Source organism: Vulpes vulpes, chromosome 10 (genome assembly GCF_048418805.1).
Source record: "Vulpes vulpes isolate BD-2025 chromosome 10, VulVul3, whole genome shotgun sequence".
In the NCBI taxonomy this organism is placed as follows: Eukaryota; Metazoa; Chordata; class Mammalia; order Carnivora; family Canidae; genus Vulpes; species Vulpes vulpes.
In genome coordinates, this window is record NC_132789.1 from 57442642 (window position 1) to 57466390 (window position 23749).

General features: G+C 33.7%; 1 protein-coding gene across 1 annotated transcript in view; it reads left to right on the top strand.

Annotated features, from left to right (window-relative positions):
* The window catches only part of ZDHHC17 (zDHHC palmitoyltransferase 17), an 88179-nt gene that overhangs the window by 61262 nt on the left and 3168 nt on the right, over positions 1-23749 (top strand). Inside the window, exons 9-16 of the mRNA XM_025992153.2 lie at positions 4414-4556; positions 6270-6370; positions 13529-13653; positions 14725-14787; positions 17404-17497; positions 18395-18478; positions 20180-20337; positions 21048-21142. Of these exons, the coding sequence (XP_025847938.1) occupies positions 4414-4556; positions 6270-6370; positions 13529-13653; positions 14725-14787; positions 17404-17497; positions 18395-18478; positions 20180-20337; positions 21048-21142 (863 nt within the window). The remainder of the gene's footprint in view (positions 1-4413; positions 4557-6269; positions 6371-13528; positions 13654-14724; positions 14788-17403; positions 17498-18394; positions 18479-20179; positions 20338-21047; positions 21143-23749) is intronic.

The window sequence follows — 23749 nt, forward strand, 5'->3', positions numbered from 1 at the left end:
TACCCCAAACAGAATAAACTCAAAGAAATTCTGCCTGAACACACCGAGTCAAACTTCTGGAAACCAAAGGCCAAAAAATAAAATTCTTGAAATCCCCTTGCTGGTAAGGGTGAAATAGATCAAATAACAATGGATTTCTCACCAGAAACCATAGAAGCCAGAAGAAATTGGCACATTTTCCAAGTGCTGAGAGGAGAGAACTGTCAACCCAAAATCTAGTATCCAGTAAAAATATCTTTCAGGAATGAAGGAGAAATCAACACATTCTCAGATAAAGGAAAATTAAGAAAATTTATTGCCAGCAGACCTACCCTAGAAGAATGGCTAAGAAATGTTCTCTAAACAGAAAGATAAAAGGAAAAATCTTGGAACATAAGATCATGTAAGCAAAATTAGGAATAAGTACAGTAGACTTCTCATCTCATGCTTGACAGTTGGAGCAAAAATTCTAATATTATTTGATGTATCTCTAAATGTAGGTATATATGTGAGACAATTTATAATCTAAACAGGGAAGGGTAGAGGGACATAAAGGGGTAAGGTTTCCACAATTCACTTGAACTAGTAAAATGATGACACCAGTACATTGTGATAAGTTATGTTTATATAATATTTGAGTAACCACTAAAAAAACTATGTGGAGGGATAAACTGGAAAATACTATAAATGAATCAAAATATAATTCTAAAAAGCTTTCCAGTAACCCACAAGCAGCAGGAAAAAGAAAATAGAGAAACAAAAACATAGAGAAGTAGTAGAAAGCAAAAAATATAATTATGAGAAATGCAAATTAAAACCATGACTTACTATCATACGCCTATCAGAATAACTGAAAAAGTTGCAGCACCACCAAACGCTGGTAAGGATACAGAGAAATTACTCCTGATTACTGATTATTCATACATTACTCGTGGGAATACAGCACCCTGGAGAACAGTTGGACAGGCTTTAAAAAAACTTAACATGCAGTTACCATACAACCTGGGCTGCACTCCTGGGCATTTATCCCAGAGAAATGAAAACTTATATTTACACAAAATCCCATACATGAATGTTTATAGCAGCTCTATTCATAATAGCCCCAAACCAGAAACAACTCTACAGTCCTTCAGTAGGTGAAGGTTAAGCAGACTATAGCGCACTCATCCCATAGGATGTTCCTTAATAATAAAAAGAAATGAACTAATGATACAAACAGTAACCTGGGTGCATCTCTAGGGAATTATGTTGAATTAGAAAGCCAATCCCTTAGGTTATATACTATATAACATAAAATTCTTGAAATGACAAAATTACAGTAATGTAGAGCAGATTAGTGGTTGCCAGAGGTTCATATGCAGGTGAAGGTAGCTGGTAGGAGGGAAGTTGCTCTAAAAGGACCACGTGGGGAATCCTTGTAGTGATGGAAATATTCTGCATCTTAACTGTATCAGTGTCAACATCCTCATTAGGATATTGTACTACTGTTTCTCTAGATGTTAGCCTTTGGGGAAACCTGGGTAAAGGGTCCTTGGGATCTGTCTGTATTATTTATTACAACTGCATGTGAACCAATAATTGTTTCATAATCAAAAGTTTAATTAAAAATAGTTTACTGAATTATAGAATCTAGGTGGTGAATACAGCTAGTATTCACTAAAAATTCTTACAGACTTACTATATATTTGAAAATTTCTATAATAAAATTCAGGAGAAAATAGATTTTTTTCATATCTACAGAAGCAGCACATCACCATTACATCTTTTTAAAACATCTTTATGGCATCATAAATACATATGTTAAATAATATTCTGAAAAAAAAAAAAAGAAAAACTCCAGAATCCCACACACATAGGTATTTATCCAAGTGAAATGACTTCGGTTCATACAAAAACCTGTATGCAAATGTTTATAATGGCTTTATTCAGCCTTCAAATTTGGAAATAACCCTAATCCCTTAGCTGCAGATGAAAAAAACTGTGATACTATAATAGAATACTAGTTAGCTTTCAAAGGAACAAACTGCTGATATAACATGGGTGAATGTCAGATGCGTTGTCTCAGGGAAAGAAGCCAGGCTTAAAGGACTGTGTCAGTATGATTCCATTTATAAGACATTCCTGCAAAAAACATAGGGGTAGAGATTAGTGTTTGTCCGGGGCTGGGACTGGGAGCACAGGGTATTTCAGGACTTGATATAACTGTTCTGTGTCTTGATTTTCACATAACGATGTATGTTAACAAAACTCAGAGAACTATACCCAAAAGAGGGTGAATTTTACTATTTGTAAATTGTATCTTTATTTTATTTTATTTTTTTAAAATTATTTATTTATTTATGATAGTCACAGAGAGAGGGAGAGAGAGAGAGGCAGAGACATAGGCAGAGGGAGAAGCAGACTCCATGCACCGGGAGCCCGACGTGGGATTCGATCCTGGGTCTCCAGGATCGCGCCCTGGGCCAAAGGCAGGCGTTAAACCGCTGCGCCACCCAGGGATCCCTGTATCTTTATTTTTAATGAAAAAATTATGGCTGTTGCTGAGGGAGAACAAGTATCTTAACTAAAAACAAGGCAAATTACAGATAATTTTAGAAAATAGTTTTTCAGAGCACCTGGGTGGCTCAGTTGGTTCAGCATCTACCTTCAGCTCAGGTCATGATCCTGGGGTCCTGGGATGAAGCCCTGTATGGGGATCTCCGCTCAGAGGGGAGGGAGTGTGCTTTTCCCTTTGCCCTTCCCCCTGCTCATGCTCTCACGTACTCTCTCTCAAATAAATAAATTAAAATCTTAAAAAAAAGAATACTTTTCCAATCAAGGCAAATTACAAATAATTTTAGAAAATAGTTTTCCAGTGATACATCTGCCTTCGCTCCCATCAGTACCCACCCCTTATATGCTCTGTCCTCCCAGTTATAAATTTTCTCTAATGTCTTGATATAAAATTCATGCATATTAGAGATGAAAATACAAATGAGGGGGATCCCTGGGTAGCTCAGCGGTTTAGCGTCTGCCTTCAGCCCAGGGCATGATCCTGGAGTCCCAGGATTGAGTCCCGCATCGGGCTCCCTGCATAGAGCCTGCTTGTCCCTCTGCCTGTGTCTGCCCCTCTCTCTCTCTCTCTCTCTCTCTCTCTCTCTCATGAATAAAATCTTTAAAAAAGAAAATACAAATCAGAAGGGTTAGTTATTTTACAACAGCATAAAATTAAACTCTGAAGTTATATTTAATTATTTTTCAAGCCAAAATTACACATCATTCAAAATGAATTACAGTAATTGGGAAAGGCATGGCCATTTATATGAAAAATATTTATTTCAGTGGAAGCTAGCAGTATAAAAAGGGGCACTAAAAAAGTGTAATATCTTAGCCTTCAGAAAGGTAGTCAGTGAGGAAAGTAATATTTGTACTCTGAGCTTTGTTAGGTCACAGCTGGAAGATCATACGTTGTTCTATCACTTAAGGTAACTCCAGAGACTTGATAACTGCCTATCAGTTTGTGAGGGGCTGCTATGTGGAGGAGGTAATTAATAGACTTGCTTTGTGTTGTTATGAAGGTAAAATTGTGGTAGGTGTTCTAAGGAAGTAGATAGGTTTTGTATTTAGAAGTAGGGACTTTGTGGGGATCCCTGGGTGACTCAGAGGTTTAGCGCCTGCCTTTGGCCCAGGGCGTGATCCTGGAGTCCCGGGATTGAGTTCCACATCGGGCGCCCGGCATGGAGCCTGCTTATCCCTCTGCCTGTATCTCTGCCTCTCTCTCTCTTTTTCTCTCTCTCTCATAAGTCAATCAATCAATCAATCTTAAAGAAAAAAAAAAAAGTAGGGACTTTGTAACAACTAGATCAGTACAAAAATGAAATGGAACTACCTCCAGAATGTTAGACACTGTGCTTTGAAATATGTTCAGGGGCACATAATCGTCATTCCATGGACTCTGGGACTCTATAGATTGTTTTATTTTCCGTCTCATTTAAGATTTTAGTATACTGTTTACATGTATCATTCAAAGTGTCTTTCTTCAGGCTAAGCCTGTCTTTCTTTATCTGATGTAGCTCTTAGAACTTAAAAATTATACTGGTTCTTCACTCTCTAGTTATCAGTGGCCTTTTTAATTGCGTGGTATCGTCATGAACAGTTTTCTAGTGTATCCACGTGTTGGCAGTTGGCACTGCTGTCTTCTGCATCTGAATATCTAGACCCACTCCTATAACTTATATTCTCTTTTCCCACAATTTTACCTGAGTACTTTTAAATTGCCTATTAAAGCCTATCTAAAAGACTGAGACTAGCACCTTGAATAGTACCTGTGCGTAGTAGGCATATTTGAATGAATGAATTTCACCTTCTGTTGCATGTTTTCACAAAGATAACAATGGTTCACATTCAGATTACCTGAAACATGCAAACTTTCTGACATTGTTTTTTTCTGTACAGGAGTTTCGGCAGAAAGTAATGCTAGGAACTCCATTCCTAGTTATTTGGCTGGTTGGGTTTATAGCAGACCTAAATATTGATTCTTGGCTCATTAAAGGGCTAATGTATGGTGGTGTTTGGGCTACAGTACAATTTCTTTCAAAGTAAGTATGTTGTTTTTAACTGTATTTTTAACTGTTCACGAAAGGATATAATTGGGAACCTGCTATGTAAAATTAATGTTTTGTGTGTTTAGAACATTGCCTTTATGTAATATGTTTCATCTTTATTTAATGTTAAAGAATTTTGGCAGACTTTTATCTGGAATCTTTTAAGTTTTTTAAAGTTAAAATTATTTTTTTCTTTTTCAATTTTATTTTTTAAATTTAAATTAAATTAGCCAACATATAGTACATCATTATTTTCAGATGAAGAATTCAGTAATTCATCAGTTGCATGTAACACCCAGGCCTCATCACATCACGTGCCCTCCTTAATGCCCATCACACCCAGTCACCCATCCCCCACCCCCCACCCCCCAGCAATCCCAAATCAATCAGAGAAAGACCATTACATATGGTTTCACTCGTGAAATATAAGAAACAGTACAGAAAATCATAGGGGAAGGGAGGGAAAACTGAATAGGAAGTCATCAGAGAGGGAGACAAGCTGTAAGAGACTCTTAACTATAGGAAACAAACTGAAATGTTGAAATTCTAAAGGTACTTTGGGTGACAAAGTCTAACATAATTTTTAAGGCTAAAATACAGTTTTAAACATTTCAGTAGAAGTAGACGAGTCGTTGAACTCTGACTGTAATGCACATATGGCCTATTTTTAGGTAATTAGAATTCTTGAGCTTACTTTTCCATAGGAATTATATTTTCTTTGGTCACTGATTTTAGCAGTTAAGGTAGAGTCTGAGCATATGAAGTAAGGCTTAGCCTTTGTATTTTCTCCTCTCTCATTTTTCTTTAAAACATTGTGATCTTTCCCTGTCTTCCTATCCTTAGATCCCTTTCCTTTAAGTTGCCCATTCAGTAAACCTAGGCAGTTGTCTTTGATCAAATCTGAAACTTCCCACCTCATCTCCATTTCTTTAGTACTTTGTTTTCACCTGAATTTCAAAGAAAAAAAAAAAAGTTCTGAAAATAATTCACATAGAGATGAGAATGACTGGTAATACACTAATGTGTTAACTGTCAGGAAGAAGCTTAATTCTAGGTAATTTAATCTCACTTTAGTGTTCCTAGGAGCTCCAAGGGATCCTATAAATAGGAATACTTCCTAATTAGCCTACATGGATAGTTGATCCTGCTTATGTTTAAAAAAATTCATTAATACTTATTTTTCCCCCTGTTTAAAATTCTGTACATAATAACCTTCAATTCTATTACACTGCCAGTTCATTCTATTTGAAAAAGCTGTACTAAAAGCTTAACCAGGAGTCTGTAAGTAAGGAGAAATAATGAAGCATGGAGAAAAACTTGAGGATTGCTTTGTATTAGTTTATCAAAATTATAATGCATCTTTGGTGACTAATATGCTGAATGATAAGAGTTACTAAATATACTAAATTATTGATTTAAGAGGATAGGAGTAGACTGAAATTCTGAGGTTGAAAAGTTCACAGAATAGAATATAATTCCATTTCTTGTCAAATTAGGAACTTCAAAATCTTGCTGACTGATTCAGCTGTGCACTCATTTATTATTGATTACCGTGAAAAATGGTCTTGGTATTTAAGGAGCCTCTGTTTCTGAATTTTGGTTAAGCCAAAGTTTACTATGTAGAATGTGTATAATTTTCATTTAAAAAATCATTCATTTTTGCAACAAAGTATAGAGCTCAAATTTTATAAAATTTGTATTTTGCAGATCCTTTTTTGATCATTCAATGCATAGTGCATTGCCCCTTGGAATATATTTGGCAACCAAATTCTGGATGTATGTAACGTGGTTCTTCTGGTTTTGGAATGATATCCTTTGGTTATAAAGGTCGTATCTAAAGCAACTTTTGTTACCTAAATGAATGTTTCATAGTAATTTAACATTAGGACTGAACGACTCATGATTTGCTGCGGTAAAACAGTATTTCTAGAAAAATAATAAATGTGAACCAATATAAATATTGTTTTAAAAAGTTTCATATTTAATAGATTGCTTTTGAAAGCTGCTTTTAATGACTACATCAATAATGAGTAGCTATTATTTATTGTTAAAGGGCATTTTCTTAAATGCTTTGTACACCTTTAATATACATTCTGTATGTTAATATTTTTATCTCCACATTTTGTAGATGAGAAAATTTAGACTTAAATAGGTTAAGACACACACTTGTCTGATTCAAAAACATCTATTTAAAACCTTTTTACTAAACTGTGATTTTCATGGCTTAGTATCAAACTGTTTCTCTAAATATTTTCTTAATATCACAACTTTTTATTTTGTTGTGGTAGGTAACAGTTAATTTTTTCTTTTGTATCAGGAAAAGCATGCAGTGCTGTGTCTTCAAATATTGCTGATTATTTCAGTGTAGTATACTTTAAAAAAGTAATCTTATTTGAAATTGTAAGTATGTATATGTGCATATGTGTGTATCAAAGAAATAAGGCCAATGTCAACTTTTGATATTTTTATATAGAAAAGATTAAATCATTAAGACAATCTGTTTTATTAAAATAAAGGCACATGTTTCACAAATATTTGTTAGTAAATCATTTTTCAAAATATTACAATACAAAGCTGTAAGATAGGTTTTAAATAGAATACAATTTTTGTTGACTTAGGACTGTTCTGAACAATTTTAATTAATACCTAGTTTCACTTCACAGTCTTGCATGTTTTAACGTTGTGTTCTTTTTGTAGTGTTTTAAACAAAAACGAAGTATAGAAAAACAAATGCTTATTTTGAGACAAAGGCACAGAACTGTGGCTACACTTGTCATTCTTACATTTTTATAGCATTATGCTTTTAGAAAGTATAGTGCTTTTTAAATATTTCCTTAGCCTAAGTATCTTTTGAAATATTTCCATGTAGTACTTTTTGCTACCTCATTCTGCCTTGTACTAAACTTTGACATAAAAATTGTTTCTCAAGGATTTATTGAACATTAGGATTGTTTTCATGGAACATTTAGCCTAGGTAAAACAAATCTGCTTATTTTCGTTACCTCATCTATTTTAAATTTATAAGGAGCACTGACCTCTGAAATGACGTTAGTATTCCAGACATATTTTCTAATTTTGTTTCCTAAATTGGACAGTAAACTATATCATGAAAAAACTCAGATTCACATCTCAAAATAATTTTAGACTGTTGCTGTTCTATTAATCTGATGTACATATAAGTGGAGAAAAGCAGGAAAATTAGTAAATCACAAATAATGAAAACTTCATGCCAGAGAATTTTATTCATTCTGACTTGAACTTTTTCTTTCTTTTCCTTCCTTTTTTGGAGATAGAATAAAATAGCTATGCAAGCTTCCAAATATAGGGAGTTGAGAATGTTAGAGGTAGATTTTGAAAGGAAGGTCAGCACAATCAAGTCAATTTAACTTGCCCTATATAAGTCGCATGTATTAGTTTAATTTTTCAAATAAAAATTATGGTATGAGAATACCAAGTTTTTATACTTAACCTATCTGTAAAGGAGGGATGATCATAGAATTTTTGAGAAGATGAGTTTAATAAATTTAATAAAGTGTAGGACACACCTGACATGTAAAAAATGTTAAATAAGTGTGTATTATTACCTTATGCATGACTTTTTGGATCATCGTGTTCACATGGGCTTTAAGTGTGCATTAACGGTTTCTTTTATATGAATGTTTGTGTATATGCTGCTCATGGAATGTGGAATGAAATCACAAATAACTTTAAATTGTGATTATAAAAAGAAAAACTTAACACTTCTCTGTGTTTAAAAGAACCATATCTCTATGCCCTATGTGATTTTAGAGCCATATTTTGTTTTTCAGTATTAAACTTCGCAGCCAGAGATAGGAGCTCTAGAAACTTATAGGAAGGGAACAAAAAGAGCGCAGAATAATTTATGATGGAAGCACAAGATGTTAGAGGTTCATAAGGTTCATGATATAAGATAATTAAGATAATGGAGTTAAAAATGGTAGCTGTTGTCAGAAACTACCTCTGTTGTTGACCTCAGCCTCTTTGCTGTTGTTTCTACCACTTTCCTCATGCAACTCTTGACTGCATATGTAATTAAAGCTGATTAGACTAGTGAAGAATAGTCAGTTTTCATTATTTGTGCTAATTATGCTCTATAAAGTTGCTGCAAACACTGAATTAGCAAATACTAAACCTGTTGCTCCTAGGGGAAAAAGAAAATGTAAGCCTCTAGTCAACATTTTTTGTCAGCCAATCAGTACATAACCTTGGTTTTATGTGTTTCTGTATAAATACCAAATATAATATTTGTCATTGGTTAACATTAAACTAACCGCCAGCAGCATTATAACCCATGCTTGAACAAAGCATATCTAACTCCTATCACGTAAGGCACACCAGTGCTCGCTTCGGCAGCACATATACTATCAAGTAAGGCACACCATAGCTCACTCACATTTAGGAACATTTGATACACTTCAGCATTATAGTGGGAGGCCATTTTAAACAGCAAAATCACCAACGAAAAGCACAAATAGGTAAACAGTAGGACATAGAATCAACCATAAAAAGATACTTGTTTATCGTATAAGAGCTGGAACAAGTAGCCAGACTATTGCCTTGTTGGATTCAGCTGTCATTGTGTACATAGGGTGACTCATATTTTTTGCTACTTTGCACATATCCATGAATGACTGTAAAAACACTGTGAGTATTGATTTTGGGGTTACAAATTTTAGCAAGTTGGCATGAAGGTCAACTGTAAAATAAACTTTATTCTAGTATCTTATATATGATACCTAACTTGAGTGTTTCTGTGGTGATTATGAATTTTGTATCGATATAAACTATTCTAACAAAGAAGTTCTTATTCTGTTCTACTGTTCATTAAATAATTATCATCTCTATGTGCCTTACATTTTATTCAGTGCTTTTTGGTTTGTAGTTCTTTCAGATATATTGTTTGTCTTGGTTCTCAGAGCAATTTTTTGAGATTAGAAAAACAAACCACACAAATCCTAATACTGTTTTCTAACTGATAGAGACACTGAGACTCAGAGAAATCGTATGTCTTGCCCAAAGTCCCATAGATAGGTAATTATCAGGAGTCTTGGGTAGGACTCAGCTTTTTGACCTGATAACAGTGTATCTTCAGATGTCTTATCGTACACTCTGAACATAATTTTAAGTATTTAAACTTTCCTGGAAAGTAGCATGTAGAAAGACTTTAAAAATACCCTTCATAAGTCATCAAATGTAAATCAAAAATTTATTTACAAAGCTGTTTACCAGAGTACTAATTATAATCGAGAAAAAAATGAAAATAACCTAAGTATCCATCCTGAAGGGGGAATAGTTATCAGTTAGCTATGTGTAATAGGGGATAAAATAGCCATTAAAATGCTTTTCTAAGACTTGATGTGGGCATATGCTTAAGACCTAATAAGTGAAAAAATATTGATGATAAGCTATTAGAAATTTTATGTCTAAAAATAAATTAGTTTTCAGTCAGGTTTTAAGTTAAATTAAGCTTAAACTAAAGATGGATATAAAAAACTTCTGGAACCTGGGATGATTGCATATATAAAAATGAAAACATTACTAAATTATCATTATCACCATCCTCTCCTATACATTTGCCTCTTATGTATTTTTTTCCTGTAGTTTACTATTAGGACTTCTTCAGTTTTTTTGTGTATCTTTTCTAATTTCCTTATAATATTCTCTAAGCTTTTTAATACCTGTCTTTCAGTATCCACTTTCTGTGAATTCTGACAATATTGCTATAAATATCATTGTATATCATTTTTGTGTGTGTGTGCAGATGGAAGTGTTTCTGAAGTCGTTAAATATAATCTAATTTATTAATTCATGTGTATTTGACTACTGTGTCTATCTATTTGTCTACTGTGTCTATCTTCCTTTTTGCTTATTAGGGAACTCATTGCTTCAGTATACCCTTTCCTCAGTCACAGCATCAACCTTGATATTTATCAGTTTTCCCGTACTCTATTCAGTTTATTGATCTCTCTGCTTGTGCCAGTACAGTTTTATTACTATAGCTTTCTCCTTCCTTCCTTCCTTCCTTCCTTCCTTCCTTCCTTCCTTCCTTCCTTCCTTCCTTCCACTTCATAACTTCATAACTTCCTCCCTCCCTCTCTTTCTTCTAGTACAGTTAACATACAGTGTTATATCAGGTTTAGGTGTACAATATGATTCAGTAATTCTATACATTATACAGTGCTCATCATGATAAGTGTCCTCTTGATCCCCTTCTCCTATTTTACCCATCCGTTCCTCCCCAACCTCCCCACTAAAGCTTTATTCTTAAATCTTGATATCTGGTAGGCCAAGTTTTGCAATTTTTTGTTTCTCAGGAATACTTTAACTTTTTTTGGCCCTTTGTGCTTCTGTTTAAGTTTTTTAGAATCAGCTTTTCAAGTTCCATGAAAAGCCCAATGCAATATTGATTGAAATTCTATTTAAGTTGTAGAAGAATTTAAAGAAAAGTGAATTATTTTGATGTTTAGATATTTGCCCCTGCAAAGTAACATTAGATTGGTTAGCTTAAACAAGGAAATTGATTTTCTCACAGTTCTGGATAAGGATGCCAGCATGATTATGTTCAGGTGGGGATTCTTTTCCTGGCTTACAGGTAGCCAGCTCCGCCCTGTGTCCCACATAGCAGGGGAGAGAGATTTCTTTCTTCTTCTGAAATCTTATACAGCCACAGTCCTGTTGGATTAGGGTCCCACCCTTCTGAACCTCAATTGATCTTAATTACCTCCTAGAGACCCTATTTGAATTGTTACAGTACAAGTTAGGGCTTCATATGAATTTTGGGGGATTGGGTGGGGTAGGACATTAATTCAATCCATAACAGAGAGCCAGGTGGGACTGATGAGAATTCTGACTTTGTCTTCTCATCCACATTTTCCATACTACTTATACAAGTGGAGGTGGGATTAAGTACTATGGCAGGCAGCTTGCCTCACCAGAGTTGTCTTCCTTTCTTGATCTCCAGTTGAACTTTATGGTATAGTGTGGCTTGTCCCCTTCCTGAAGTTGTTGCTGGTATTTTACAGAGTTGATTCATTTGGTATACTGTTCTTTATTTTGTTGGGTATTATGGTAAGTTAGAGCTACAGTTCACAGCAGGCATCAGAATACATCCAAGCAGATTAAAGAGTTAAATGTAAAAAAAAGGTTCCATAAACATTTAAATGAATACATTGATGACACATACTTCTTTTTTTACCTAATTGGAGGACTGTTTAAACATAAAAGCAGAAATACAAATTAAGACAATAAAATAAGGCTTCTTTTGCTTCTAAAATTGGTAATTCTTTGCTTAAAGCTGATGGAAATGTAGTAATCATGCAGTATGTGTTGTTAGTGGGATTTTAAATTGGTGTATCTTTCTGGAAATCATCTGACAGTATAAAAATATACATCAAGCCTTAAGTATGTTCATACCCAAAGATACTGTTCCCATAATACCTAACGACCCAGCATCTTTTGCTGAGTGCGTTGGAGAGGCAGACTAGCACAGATAAAAAGAGCCTGGATTTTAATACCTGCTTCACCTTAATTTACTCGGCAATTTTGGATTATTTCGTTAACCTCTGTCTTAGGTTTGTCATCTGTAACACCGGGATAGAGTTCTTGTGCAGATTAAGTGGCATGTAGTTGATACAGGTGTTACTTGTTTTACTAATGTTCATAAAAACACTATGATCTCAGTTGTTAAAGATGTAGATTACAAAAAATAAAAGGAATTGTTGCTGGGTTGTGGAAGTACTGTTTTTGGCTGTATGCTTTTTAATGTTTTCTGATTTTATCAGAAAAAAAAAAAGTTGTTTTAAACCTTTACGACAAAAAAAATAAATAAATAAATAAACCTTTACGACAAACAACCATGCCATTTGTGGAGAGTTTGTACATTTTTTTCTGTAACTTTACAAAGTTAAATGGTGTGACCTGTTACTAAAGCTAACTTCGAACTACCGTTTGAAGATATCTAATCTCTTTGCCTTTAAAGACCAAGCAAATAAATTCTGTAAATTCATCTGATACTTGATTCTTGAATATCCTATCCCTTTTAAATCTGTAGTCCTCTCTTGAGTTGCTGCTTAGCCCTCTTGCAGATTTAATCCAGGCTTTAAGAATCTGAGTTATTTACATACACACCTTTTGAAACTGTTACAGTGTATAAAGGTCTGGCTCCTGAAAAATACCAGGTTCAGTATTCTTTGCCTGTACATTTACCCAGCTTTAATCTCAAGAGTTTTAGCTGTTGATGCTTGTACCTACATAAAATCTTGAAAATGATATTTGAGTATTTCAGATATTTTGTGCCTCAGAAATGTGTTGCTGTAGCAATATTATTTTTCTTAGTGTTATTTAAAGTAGTTTTTGATTCCTCATTTATATTTATAAAGCCTAGTACATTTCTTATATTTTCACTAGGTAGAAAAATGTGAACATAGGAACTCTGTTTTAAGCAAGTTTATAAATACTTTTCTAAAATTAAGGTCAATTTGAATGTGTTCAAAAAAAAGGCAATGGAGAGAACTTAAAAGCAGTCTTTTAAATACATGGGTATGGTATCCTAAGTGGTAGATATATAAAGACTTTAATGCATATAAAGGAATATGTTAATAACTTTGAACATGAGAAATCCCTTCAGTTTTTATCAGAAGACATATGATCATTTAAAAATAACGTGTTCATTGAATTTTTAATGCATTACTGACTTTTCTTAAGTGTCAGATAAGTGTACCCAAATGATTTAAAGTTTGTAAATAAATCACATTTTTTTATATTCAGTTATGAACATAATTTAAAAGTATATTGATTTTGATATAATAAATCAGCTTGTATTTTTAATGGGTAGGGGTGTGTGTGTGTGTGTGTGTGTGTGTGTGGTAAAATTTTAAAGATTGTAAATTTACCTATAAGAGTAACTCATTTATCATTGCTTCTTTAGATTCCTTAACTTCAGGCACATCTCAACTTTTTATTTATCCATCTTCCATTCCTTGCCAATAGTGTTGCGCTTTTCTACAATTTTGGAAAATCTTGGAAATCAGATCCAGGGATTATTAAAGCTACAGAAGAACAAAAGAAAAAGGTAGCCAGATAGAATCTAACTAGTCACATGTGTTTAATTGCCAAATTATCAATATTTATACCAGATATTAGAGTACAAAGAAAGAAACAATCTTTTAGAACATTAAAGGAATTTCAAACCAAACTGAGGTTATGCATAGTTGTTGCTCACCCTTGGTACTCCCAAATGCCTGTCCTTGCATTTTCATGACATTTTAAAGTTTCATGTATTTCCCCTTTATAAGAATTGTAATTGCTTTGAGGGATGAGTACAGCATTTCAAACATCTCTGAAAACCCTCAGCAAATAATACAAATTCAGTAAATGTTTATCAAATGTGTAATTAGAAGGTCAATAAACTGGTTGATAGTTCAGATATTATGTTTCCATTACATGTATATATTTATGTGTATGTTCAATAAAAATATATGTGTATGTATATAAAAAATCCTGGGCACCCCCAGGTGTACTAGCCCAGGTACTTTAGCAAACCAAATGTACAATTCAAAGGTGTCACAAAAGTAGAGAATTAGATTAGACTGGAGGCAGTTGAACTACGTTCAGAGCTATTTTATCCAATCTCTGAAAAAAAAAAAATCCTAATGAATTATTTCTGTCCACAACAGTCTAAAACACTAGCAAGTTCTTAGGGTCTGATCCTCCCTTTTCTGGCCCTGTAGAGATTGCTGCCCTTATGCTTATAATATTCTTCAGACTTCAATACTAATTGTTTTGCTGGGTTTTCTTAGTCATAATATGGTTCTGAAGATAAAGTTTTTTATTAAACTTGAGTTTATTTTCATATCTTAGTGATCAAAACTTACACAACCAATTCTTAGGATAGGTAATGTAGTCTTATTGTCAGAGGAATAGTCCCTTAAGTTTAGAGTTGGGTTTTTATATACTCAAGAAATAAAATTCCTATATTCATATTATAATGAAATAGCAGAAGTAAATGAATAAAAGATTTTATTACTTTGAGCTGAAAATATTAGTTAATTAAAAATGAACATTTTTATTGATTCATATTGATGGCACTATAGTTGGTGAACATTGTTAGTTTTGAATAAAATATATTTTTTTAAATTTACAGACAATAGTTGAACTTGCAGAGACAGGAAGTCTGGACCTCAGTATATTCTGCAGTACCTGTTTGGTAGTATTTTTTTCTTTATTCTTCCTTCTCTCCTCCTCCCATAGCAGTGGCATAGCATAGAGGGGTGGGGAACAGGAGAACAGCTTCTTATGCTGAGCACATTTCATGCCCCCCCCCCCCCAATGTGCTTGCTCCCCTGATGGTAGACCTTGACTATACTTCTGATTCAATGTGTATGAATTCTTAATCTCTTCTTCTTAATGTAACTCAACAAAGAAAAATCTAAGTAATAAAGTGTTAAAAAATCAAAGGTTTATTATAATTCCCTAATAATTGTTTTCCTAGATATGTTAAGAAAAAATTTATTCTTATATTTAAAGGTCACGGGGGGAAATTCTGTTAGATAACTTTAAGACAGCATGGCCTCTAAAATGGTTCAGTTTGAGTAGTTATCTCTTTGTATTAGAGGATTCAAGCAACTTTGAGCACTATTTTATCATTGATATTAAAAGTTGTCATCTTCAACCAGGTCATAAAGAAAGATATATATGAAATTAAATAACATTTACTTATGGAATCAGGTATAGTAATACATTGTTTATGTTGTTACTATACATACTGCATTTCTGTAGAATAATACTATTTTGTGTTTTCATTATTTTCTGCTAATTTTTATAATCAGTTTTTGAGAAAAATATATAGACTGCCACAGTGGCTCAACCATATTTTCCTACATGGAAACAGAAATAATCCTTAAATCATACCTGAAACTGAATGTCCTTTTATACCTTTAAGTTGCACACTGCCACTGAATTAATGTCTTAAAATGTAAATAACAAGAATTGACTTCATTTGGGATTTGGGAATATGTCTTTGAAATGGAGCTCTAACTCTCCAGATTCTTTAAGGTATTCCACCTAACATTCCTTGACCAGTTAGGATTTTGAATATTCAAAATGTATACTGCTTTACTTTTGGTAGCAACTTTAGAGTGCTGACTAGATTCTTTTGTATTGTCAAGCATTCTTTAAAAAGGTTTCTGTTTCTATGCTTTGCAGTGGTTAATTTACAGGCTTGGCACTTTACTGTTAAGAACATTTTTATATTCTCTGGTTCTCTGGACATAAAGCCAAGTATGCACAAAGCCAAGTATGCATTGCTGATATGTTTGCCATATGACAAACAAATTCTTTTGTAGAGTCACTCAGTGTGGTTTCATTGTTAAATAAATACCTGATGGCAAGAACAAGACTAGTTTTATCATAGCATAAATGTTTTATTATATATTATGTTATTCTAAGCCATGTCCTTGTAGATAGATAATTCAGTGATGTAAAGAAAAGAGCATATCCTATTATAAAATAATTCAAACTGACAGAGGTATTTGACATTATATGGGTATCCTTCACTTTGATAAATAGACAAGAACCTAAGAAGATGTGTAAATCAAAATTTCCGAAAAGTGAATTACTCTAAGTGAACCGAGGAGCCTACCATGTTCAGGAGCCTTGTGTCAGTCTTTGTTTAGAATTCATTGACAAGTATTACCCAAAGGAGAAGTGTAGCTGAGGGTTACAGCTGAAGTAGTTGAAGTGGGGGTATAATTTGTTTAATGCATCCTTCTTTCTCCTAAATATATTGGTGAAGAATAAGTGAGCCTTTTGTTTATAGGATCCACAGATCATTTTAGTACACCTAAGAACTGCATAGTCAACCTATGCTTTTTCTTAGTGCCTCAAAATGGTATATAACCTTATGCAAATTGGTGGAGAAAAGGCAGTGCTTTTATTGAAACACTAATGAAGGATATTATAAATTTCGTTTCTGGCATGGGTTAATAACTAGTTCTTGTCATGTATCCAACATTAAGATTAGCAGCCCTCCAAAGATCACTAATGAGGTCTTTATGCACTTGGCTGATTCAGAGTAATAGAGGGTGAAACGTTTCACAACACCTAAAACAGTAAGACATCATAAACATGAATTCCTTATTGCCTGTCAGCTGCTGAATAATGTATTTTATGTTTTTGCAAGTAATAGGAGCTACCTAAACTTGCTAATAAGCATGGTGTACTTTCTTAGGTGGCTCATGAAGTTCAGCAGGGGAGATGCTATACCTTAATCGGAGATCTCAAGAGCCACTGAAAGAGAAAGATGTGTACACTTACTGATTTTTGCTAGATTTGTTAACTTTGGGAAGACATTAATGATTTTGAATTTTAAAAGCTGCTTTTATTCACTTCTAATTTGGCCTTCCTCTCTCACTAAGGAACAATTTCATTTTATTAAACAAGAGCCATATCATGACCATTAACCACAATAACTTTTCATTTAAAAGCCTGGAGAGTGATGTTTTTATTATTCAGAAACTCGAGGGATGTGAATTAAATATAGTACCATTCATCGCAACAACAAAATGGTTTTTGATTCTTAATTATTTTTGTCAAGTGATGGTTCTACTACATTCTTAGTTTATATTCCACAGTAGCCTTATCCCTTTTATCTTTGTTGCAGTTGAAATCTCATTAAACAAAACAGTAGTGGTTTTTATTTTATTTTATGCCTTTGGAAATATAATCTTGTTTCCTTCATAATTGTATTTTGAGAAAAGAAATGTTCAGCTTTCCTTTCTTCCATGTAATTCCTTTCATAACCTTTTAAAATGCTTATTAACAGATACGGAAACCAGTGAGGTCCAAACATTGTGGTGTGTGCAACCGCTGCATAGCAAAATTTGATCATCATTGCCCATGGGTGGGTAACTGTGTAGGTAAGTTTTATTAATAACATCTAAGTGCATTGTTCATTTAAGTTATTCTAGGTAACTAATGAAGTACAGTATTAAAGTAGATGATAGAAACTTCATTCCTACACCCTACTGTAGCCCTCTTCTCCCCAATCCTCATGCCTCCCCCCCCCCATTAATCTTCTAGTTGACAAAGAGCAACTCACTTGTGAGAAAGAGGGGAAAAGTTATAAAATCAGCATCTAGAAAAGATTGATATTTCTCTATCAATTCTTTTTGGTGCCTACTCTTTACTATTTCTTTTATTGGGTTTAACAGTGAAATCAATAAGGAGGCAGATAGTATTGCTTTTTAGTTAAACTGGAGAAAGTTAAGGCAATAAAAATATTTGGATGGATGTTATGTACAGAAGCAGAGAAGAATGACAGATAAAAACTCTATATATACCTCAGTGTTGAAGAATGGTGTGGTCTCTCTCAGGAGGTCAACTTAGTGGTTTGAGAGATGGCCCTAGGTTTTTATGAGGTAACAACAGGAAAGCATTGCAAAGATTGCATGACTGATGGGGAGAAGCCTTTAAAAAGTTGGATTGTAAAGTTTATAAAAATAAAGATAAAATAGTTTATGTTAAACCTCACAAAGCAAACAGGTGTTAAAACTCAGAATTTGTTCATTGGGATTTGACTTCAGAATGAATATCATTGTGGTCATCACATCTTTGTAATTAAAAGAATTCTTATTTTAAGACTTTTAATAAAACATTTATTTTCCTGAAGAACATTTTATAAAATAAATAATGTTTCTGATTATTGTCCAAATTGTATCATACCTTTCATGACGTTCTTTTACCCCATCCTGAAAGGGTGTATTTCCGGTTGTTTTTTTCTTACCTGAAAAAATTACTTCTGTGTTGTTCTCTAGGTGCAGGCAACCATAGATACTTTATGGGCTACCTATTCTTCTTGCTTTTTATGATCTGCTGGATGATTTATGGTTGTATTTCTTGTGAGTACAATTAACTTTTTATTTTCTTAAAACAAATGTATACTTTTACCTACCATATTAGCAAAATAGGGTAACAAGTCTTTTAACTAAAAATTATGGTTTGGGGCATTTTACTACAATAAAACAAAAGATTAGATATAGAACTATAAACAGGGGGGCCTGTCATTTAAGCAATTGCCTTTGGCTCGGGTCATGACCCCAGGATTGAGACCCAGAGTCATGAGTCACAAGTCACCAGTCAGGCTTCCTGCTCAGCTGGGAGTCTGCTTCTTCTTCTCCCTCTGCCACTCCCCCTGCTTCTCACTCTCTGTCAAATAAACAAAGTCTTAAAAGAACTATAAACATATTCAATATATAATATAAGCAACAGAATTATCAGTTAGCTATGTTTTAATATGCGTGTCCTTTGAAAAACATGTTGGTTTAATAGACTTTGAAAAGCTTCTGGGTGAAATATAACATTTTTCGCATCACGTGCTTGCATTAGTAGCTTACAGATTTTGTGACCGTGCCAGTTGCTCTTTCATACCAAACAGTTGGGAAAATACAGTTAACTTTGCACAGAACTTGAAATATTTCAGAGTAAGTTGTAATTATTGCCTATTAGAGAATATTAAAAGGTGTTAGAAGATACTTTTTATTTTTTTAATTTTTTTTTAATTTTTAATGTTTAGAAGATACTTTTTTAAAAAAATTTTTTTTAATTTATTTATGATAGTCACACAGAGAGAGAGAGAGAGAGGCAGAGACATAGGCAGAGGGAGAAGCAGGCTCCATGCACCGGGAGCCTGACGTGGGATTTGCTCCTGGGTCTCCAGGATCGCGCCCTGGGCCAAAGGCAGGCGCTAAACCGCTGAGCCTAGAAGGGATCCCTAGAAGATACTTTTTAAAGAATAAATTGTCATTCACTTGATCATATGGGCATAGGGGCAATGATGGGTTTTTATTGCATTGAGAACATGATTTGAAAAGAGTTTAAATGAAGATACTAGTTATTATGCTTCAGGGCTTAGCATAATATGTGTTAGATCCTGGCTTAAAATAAGATGTGGAAGGATGATTTCCTACTCCCCGTTTTCACAGATATTAAGAATAATGTCTCTTACTGCCCTAATGAAAAAGGCTACTTCCTCAAATAGGATTAATAGAAAGATTTGGTCAAAGATCTTGACCTAATTTCTGGCCCAACACACCTCAGGGAGAACATGGTCCTGCTAACAGTAGTAGTACTCACAACAGTAGTTTTTTATGGCAGCATCTCTAAAAGAAGAGATTTTTGTTTTTGGAAAAAGCCCTCCCTCACCAAGGTGATCTTGTGTTATATGACACCCCCCCAGAAAAATCACTTACATACATATCATCTTACATTTGTATAAAGGCAGTATTAACTATTGTATGTATGCGATGCCAATCAAATAAAAACTGTGTTCTTAAAGTACAGTAGGGTTTTTTTTTTATTTTGATTGGCTGGTGCTTTTTCCATTTCTGTCTTTGCTGTGTTTTTCCACCAGTTATACACTAATTAATATACTAATTTTTCACTAATTATGGGGCTATTTAGAGTATAAAAATTTGCATTCAAAGTCATCGGCTAAATCTAGACTTTTGGATCATGGTTTCCAAGCAGTGCCTACCACAGATGCCTTTGTGAGGTGGTTGGATGATTATTGAGTAAATGTGAACCTTCTGACCTCATTTTAGACTGGGGACTCCACTGTGAGACCACTTACAGCAAGGATGGATTTTGGACATATATCACTCAAATTGCTACATGTTCACCTTGGATGTTTTGGATGTTTCTGAACAGTGTTTTTCATTTCATGTGGGTGGCTGTATTACTCATGTGTCAGATGTACCAGGTATGTACGTGATTGGTTCTTCAGTGCACTAAAAACAGCGCTTTGTTCCTTGTTAAAAGACAATAATGAAGTCTCTTTCTTAATCACTTCTACTTTCCAAGGATTAAAATTTTCAATTCACTTTTCTTACTCTTCCTTTATTCTTTCTTTACTTTTCCTTTACTCTTTCTTTCTTTTCCTCTCCTTTCTACCTCCCACTTTCCTTCCCCCTCTCCTTCTTATATTATGAACTTTGTTCTTACATTATGATTTTTCACTACTACTTTTGACAGAACTTACTCCTGTTGTTCCTGATTCAGATAGAGCCATTTGGATATAGGTGTGAGCTTAGATCGATGATGCCATTAGTTTTGTGTTTATTGGGAATGTTTTATTATCTACAAATATCAGTATTTTTCAAAAGCCTTTTTTTAATTAAGGATTTTTTTAAAAGCTCAAATTTTTAAGGGGCTGATGGAAAAGTGGTCCATGTGAATAGTGTCCATCTCTCCCCGTGTACAATGCCGGATAACCTGTTTTTTAAACATTTTTCCTATTTAACTGGCTGCTTCGCACAGGAGTCAAAGTGATAATCGTGTAAACTAGTTTGATGATCTCCTCATGGGAAAAGCAAAAACAAATGTCATCATTTTTCTCTCCATCCTATTCCTCTTGAAAATTAACTTATTTTACATCAGAGAATTAATGATTTGCTTTCTCTTACATCTTAGATATCATGTTTAGGTATTACTACAAATGAAAGAATGAATGCCAGAAGATACAAGCACTTTAAAGTCACAACAACATCTATTGAAAGCCCATTCAAGTACGTACATGTTTATAAATTTATTATTTTCTTTTGGCATATAAGTTAGAAAATATCTAGTGAATATATCAAAGAGAAGTATTTCTTTGGGTATGTCAATTGGATATGAAACATTTCTTTTGCTTAGCAATATGTAAAAGAGCTCATAAATCCTACTGCATTCTAGGGTTTCTTCCAGACATAGCAGTGGTTAGTTTACCATAACTTAAAAATTATCACATTAACTGTATATAAATTTGTGGCATTCTTTTTTCTTCATTGCACAATCCAAACGCTATTGATTTACTAACAGTAATATAATGATAATGTATAATGATAAATATGTATCATTATACAGTAACATTCAGCTTTAACCTTGCAGTAAGTTTTTACAAATCTTCATTGACAAATGTATCCAGAGAATTGAAATACGATTTAAAAAATACAATAATTGAAAAAATAAATAAATAAATAAATAAATACAAAATACAATAATTGAAATTCATATTTAGGGAAACTTCTTGGTGCAAATTATTTTATTTGTCCTGTGCATGACACAAAAATATCCATATGCATAGTTTTATTTTTCCTTTTTCTAATTGAGGTATAATTGACATATAACATTATATTAATTTCAGATGTACAACATAATGATTCAGTATTTGTGTATATTACAAAATGACCAGCACAATAAGCCTGGTTAACATTTGTCACCAAACACAGACACAGAATTTTTTTTCTTGTGATGAGAACTTTTAAGATGTGTCTTGGCAACTTTCAAGTATACAACAACTTGAAAGTATACAACTTTCAATAATACAAGAGTATTATTAGCCATAGTCATTATATTCCCATGACTTACCAATTTCATAGCCCTAAGTTTGTACTTTTTGACTTCCTTCACCCATTTTGCCCACACTCCACCCTCTTCCTCTGCCAACCACCAGTCTGTTCTGTGAGCTTGGTTTTGTTTATTTGTTTAGATTCCATATATAAGTGAAACTACATGGTTTTTGTCTTTATCTTTCTAATTTATTTCACCTACAATAATGCCCTCGGAGTCCATTCCTGTTGTCACAAATGTCAAGATTCCTTTTTTATGGCTGAATAATATTCTCTGTGTATGTATGTGTGTGCCATATATGTGTGTACGCACATACATACGCACACACACACCACATTTCTTTATTCATTCATCCACTGATGGGCACTTAGGTGGTTTCCATGTCTTGGCTACTGTAAATAATGCTGCAGTGAACTTAAGGGTGCATGTATCTTTTGGAGTTAGTGTGGGTTTTTCTGTTTGTTTCTTGTTCTTTTATTTTTAGAGGGTTTTTTTTGGGGGGGGGGGGGTAGATAAGTACCCAGAATTGGAATTGCTGGATCATATAGTAGGTAGCATGATCTTTAATTTTTTTCGAGGACTTCATACTGTGTTGCTAGTGGCTGCATCAGTTTACCCTCCCACGAGTAGTGCACAAGGGTTCCCTTTTCTCCACATCCTCACCAACACCTGTTATTTCTTGTCTTTTTGATGAGAGCCATTTTAACAGGTGTGAGCTACTATCTCAGTGTGAGTTTGGTTTGCATTTCCTTGAAGATTAGTAATATTGAGCATCATTTCATGTATCTGTTGGCCATCTATAGATCTTTGGGAAAATGTCTCTTTAGATCTTTTGCCCATTTTCTGATTTTTTTTCTTTTGAGTTGTAGGACTTCTTTTTGCTCTCGAATTTTATGAGTTCTTTCTTTATATATTTTGGATATTAATGCCGTATCAGATATATGATCTGCACAAATTCTTTCCCAATCAGTAGTTGTCTTTTCATTTTGTTGGTTTCTTTTGCAATACAGAATCTTTCTATTTTGATATAGTGTCACTTGTTTATTTTGTATTTGTTGCCTTTGCTTTTGGTGTCATATTAAAAATTTCACCACCAAGACCTACGTCAAGGAGCTTTACCGCATGTTTTCTTCTAGCAGCTCTGTGGTTTCAAATCTTGCACTGAAGTCTTTAACCCATTTTGAATTAATTTTTGTGTATAGTGTAAAATAGTGGTCCTCCGATTTCATTTTTTTGCCCTTGGCTGCCCAGTTTTCCCATCACCATTTATCAAGGAGATTGTCTTCTGTGTGTGTGTGTGTGTGTGTGTGTGTGTGTGTGTGTGTGTGTAAAATCTTCTATTTAGTTTGATGCTAAGAAGTAGTTTCCTAATTATATGAAATACTTAAAACTTTTAAATTTTACTCAAGCTACTTGCCTACTACCTTCAAGCTTTTGTAATGCTATTAATTATTGCATGCTTCTGGAAAGCATACACACCTTTAAATAAAAGCAAAAATAAAGGAGTCAGTTGAGTAGTTTTGAGAATTCTCCCATAGGCATGATTGTTATATAAAATGTAAAACTGTGACTGTTTTTCCAGAGGTGTTCTTGAAGTCCTAAAATTCCCTGAACTTATCCTTGACGTTTCTTTTCTTAAATTGTAACTTTTAGATACATTGCCAGCTTCCGAATGCTATTTGTAATTATTTCGTCTTTACATTCTCAATTTTGGATGTAGTTTGTCTCCTTGCCAAAGAGCCACCCATCAAGGAAAGGTTTTATCAAAAGTTACATATGACACA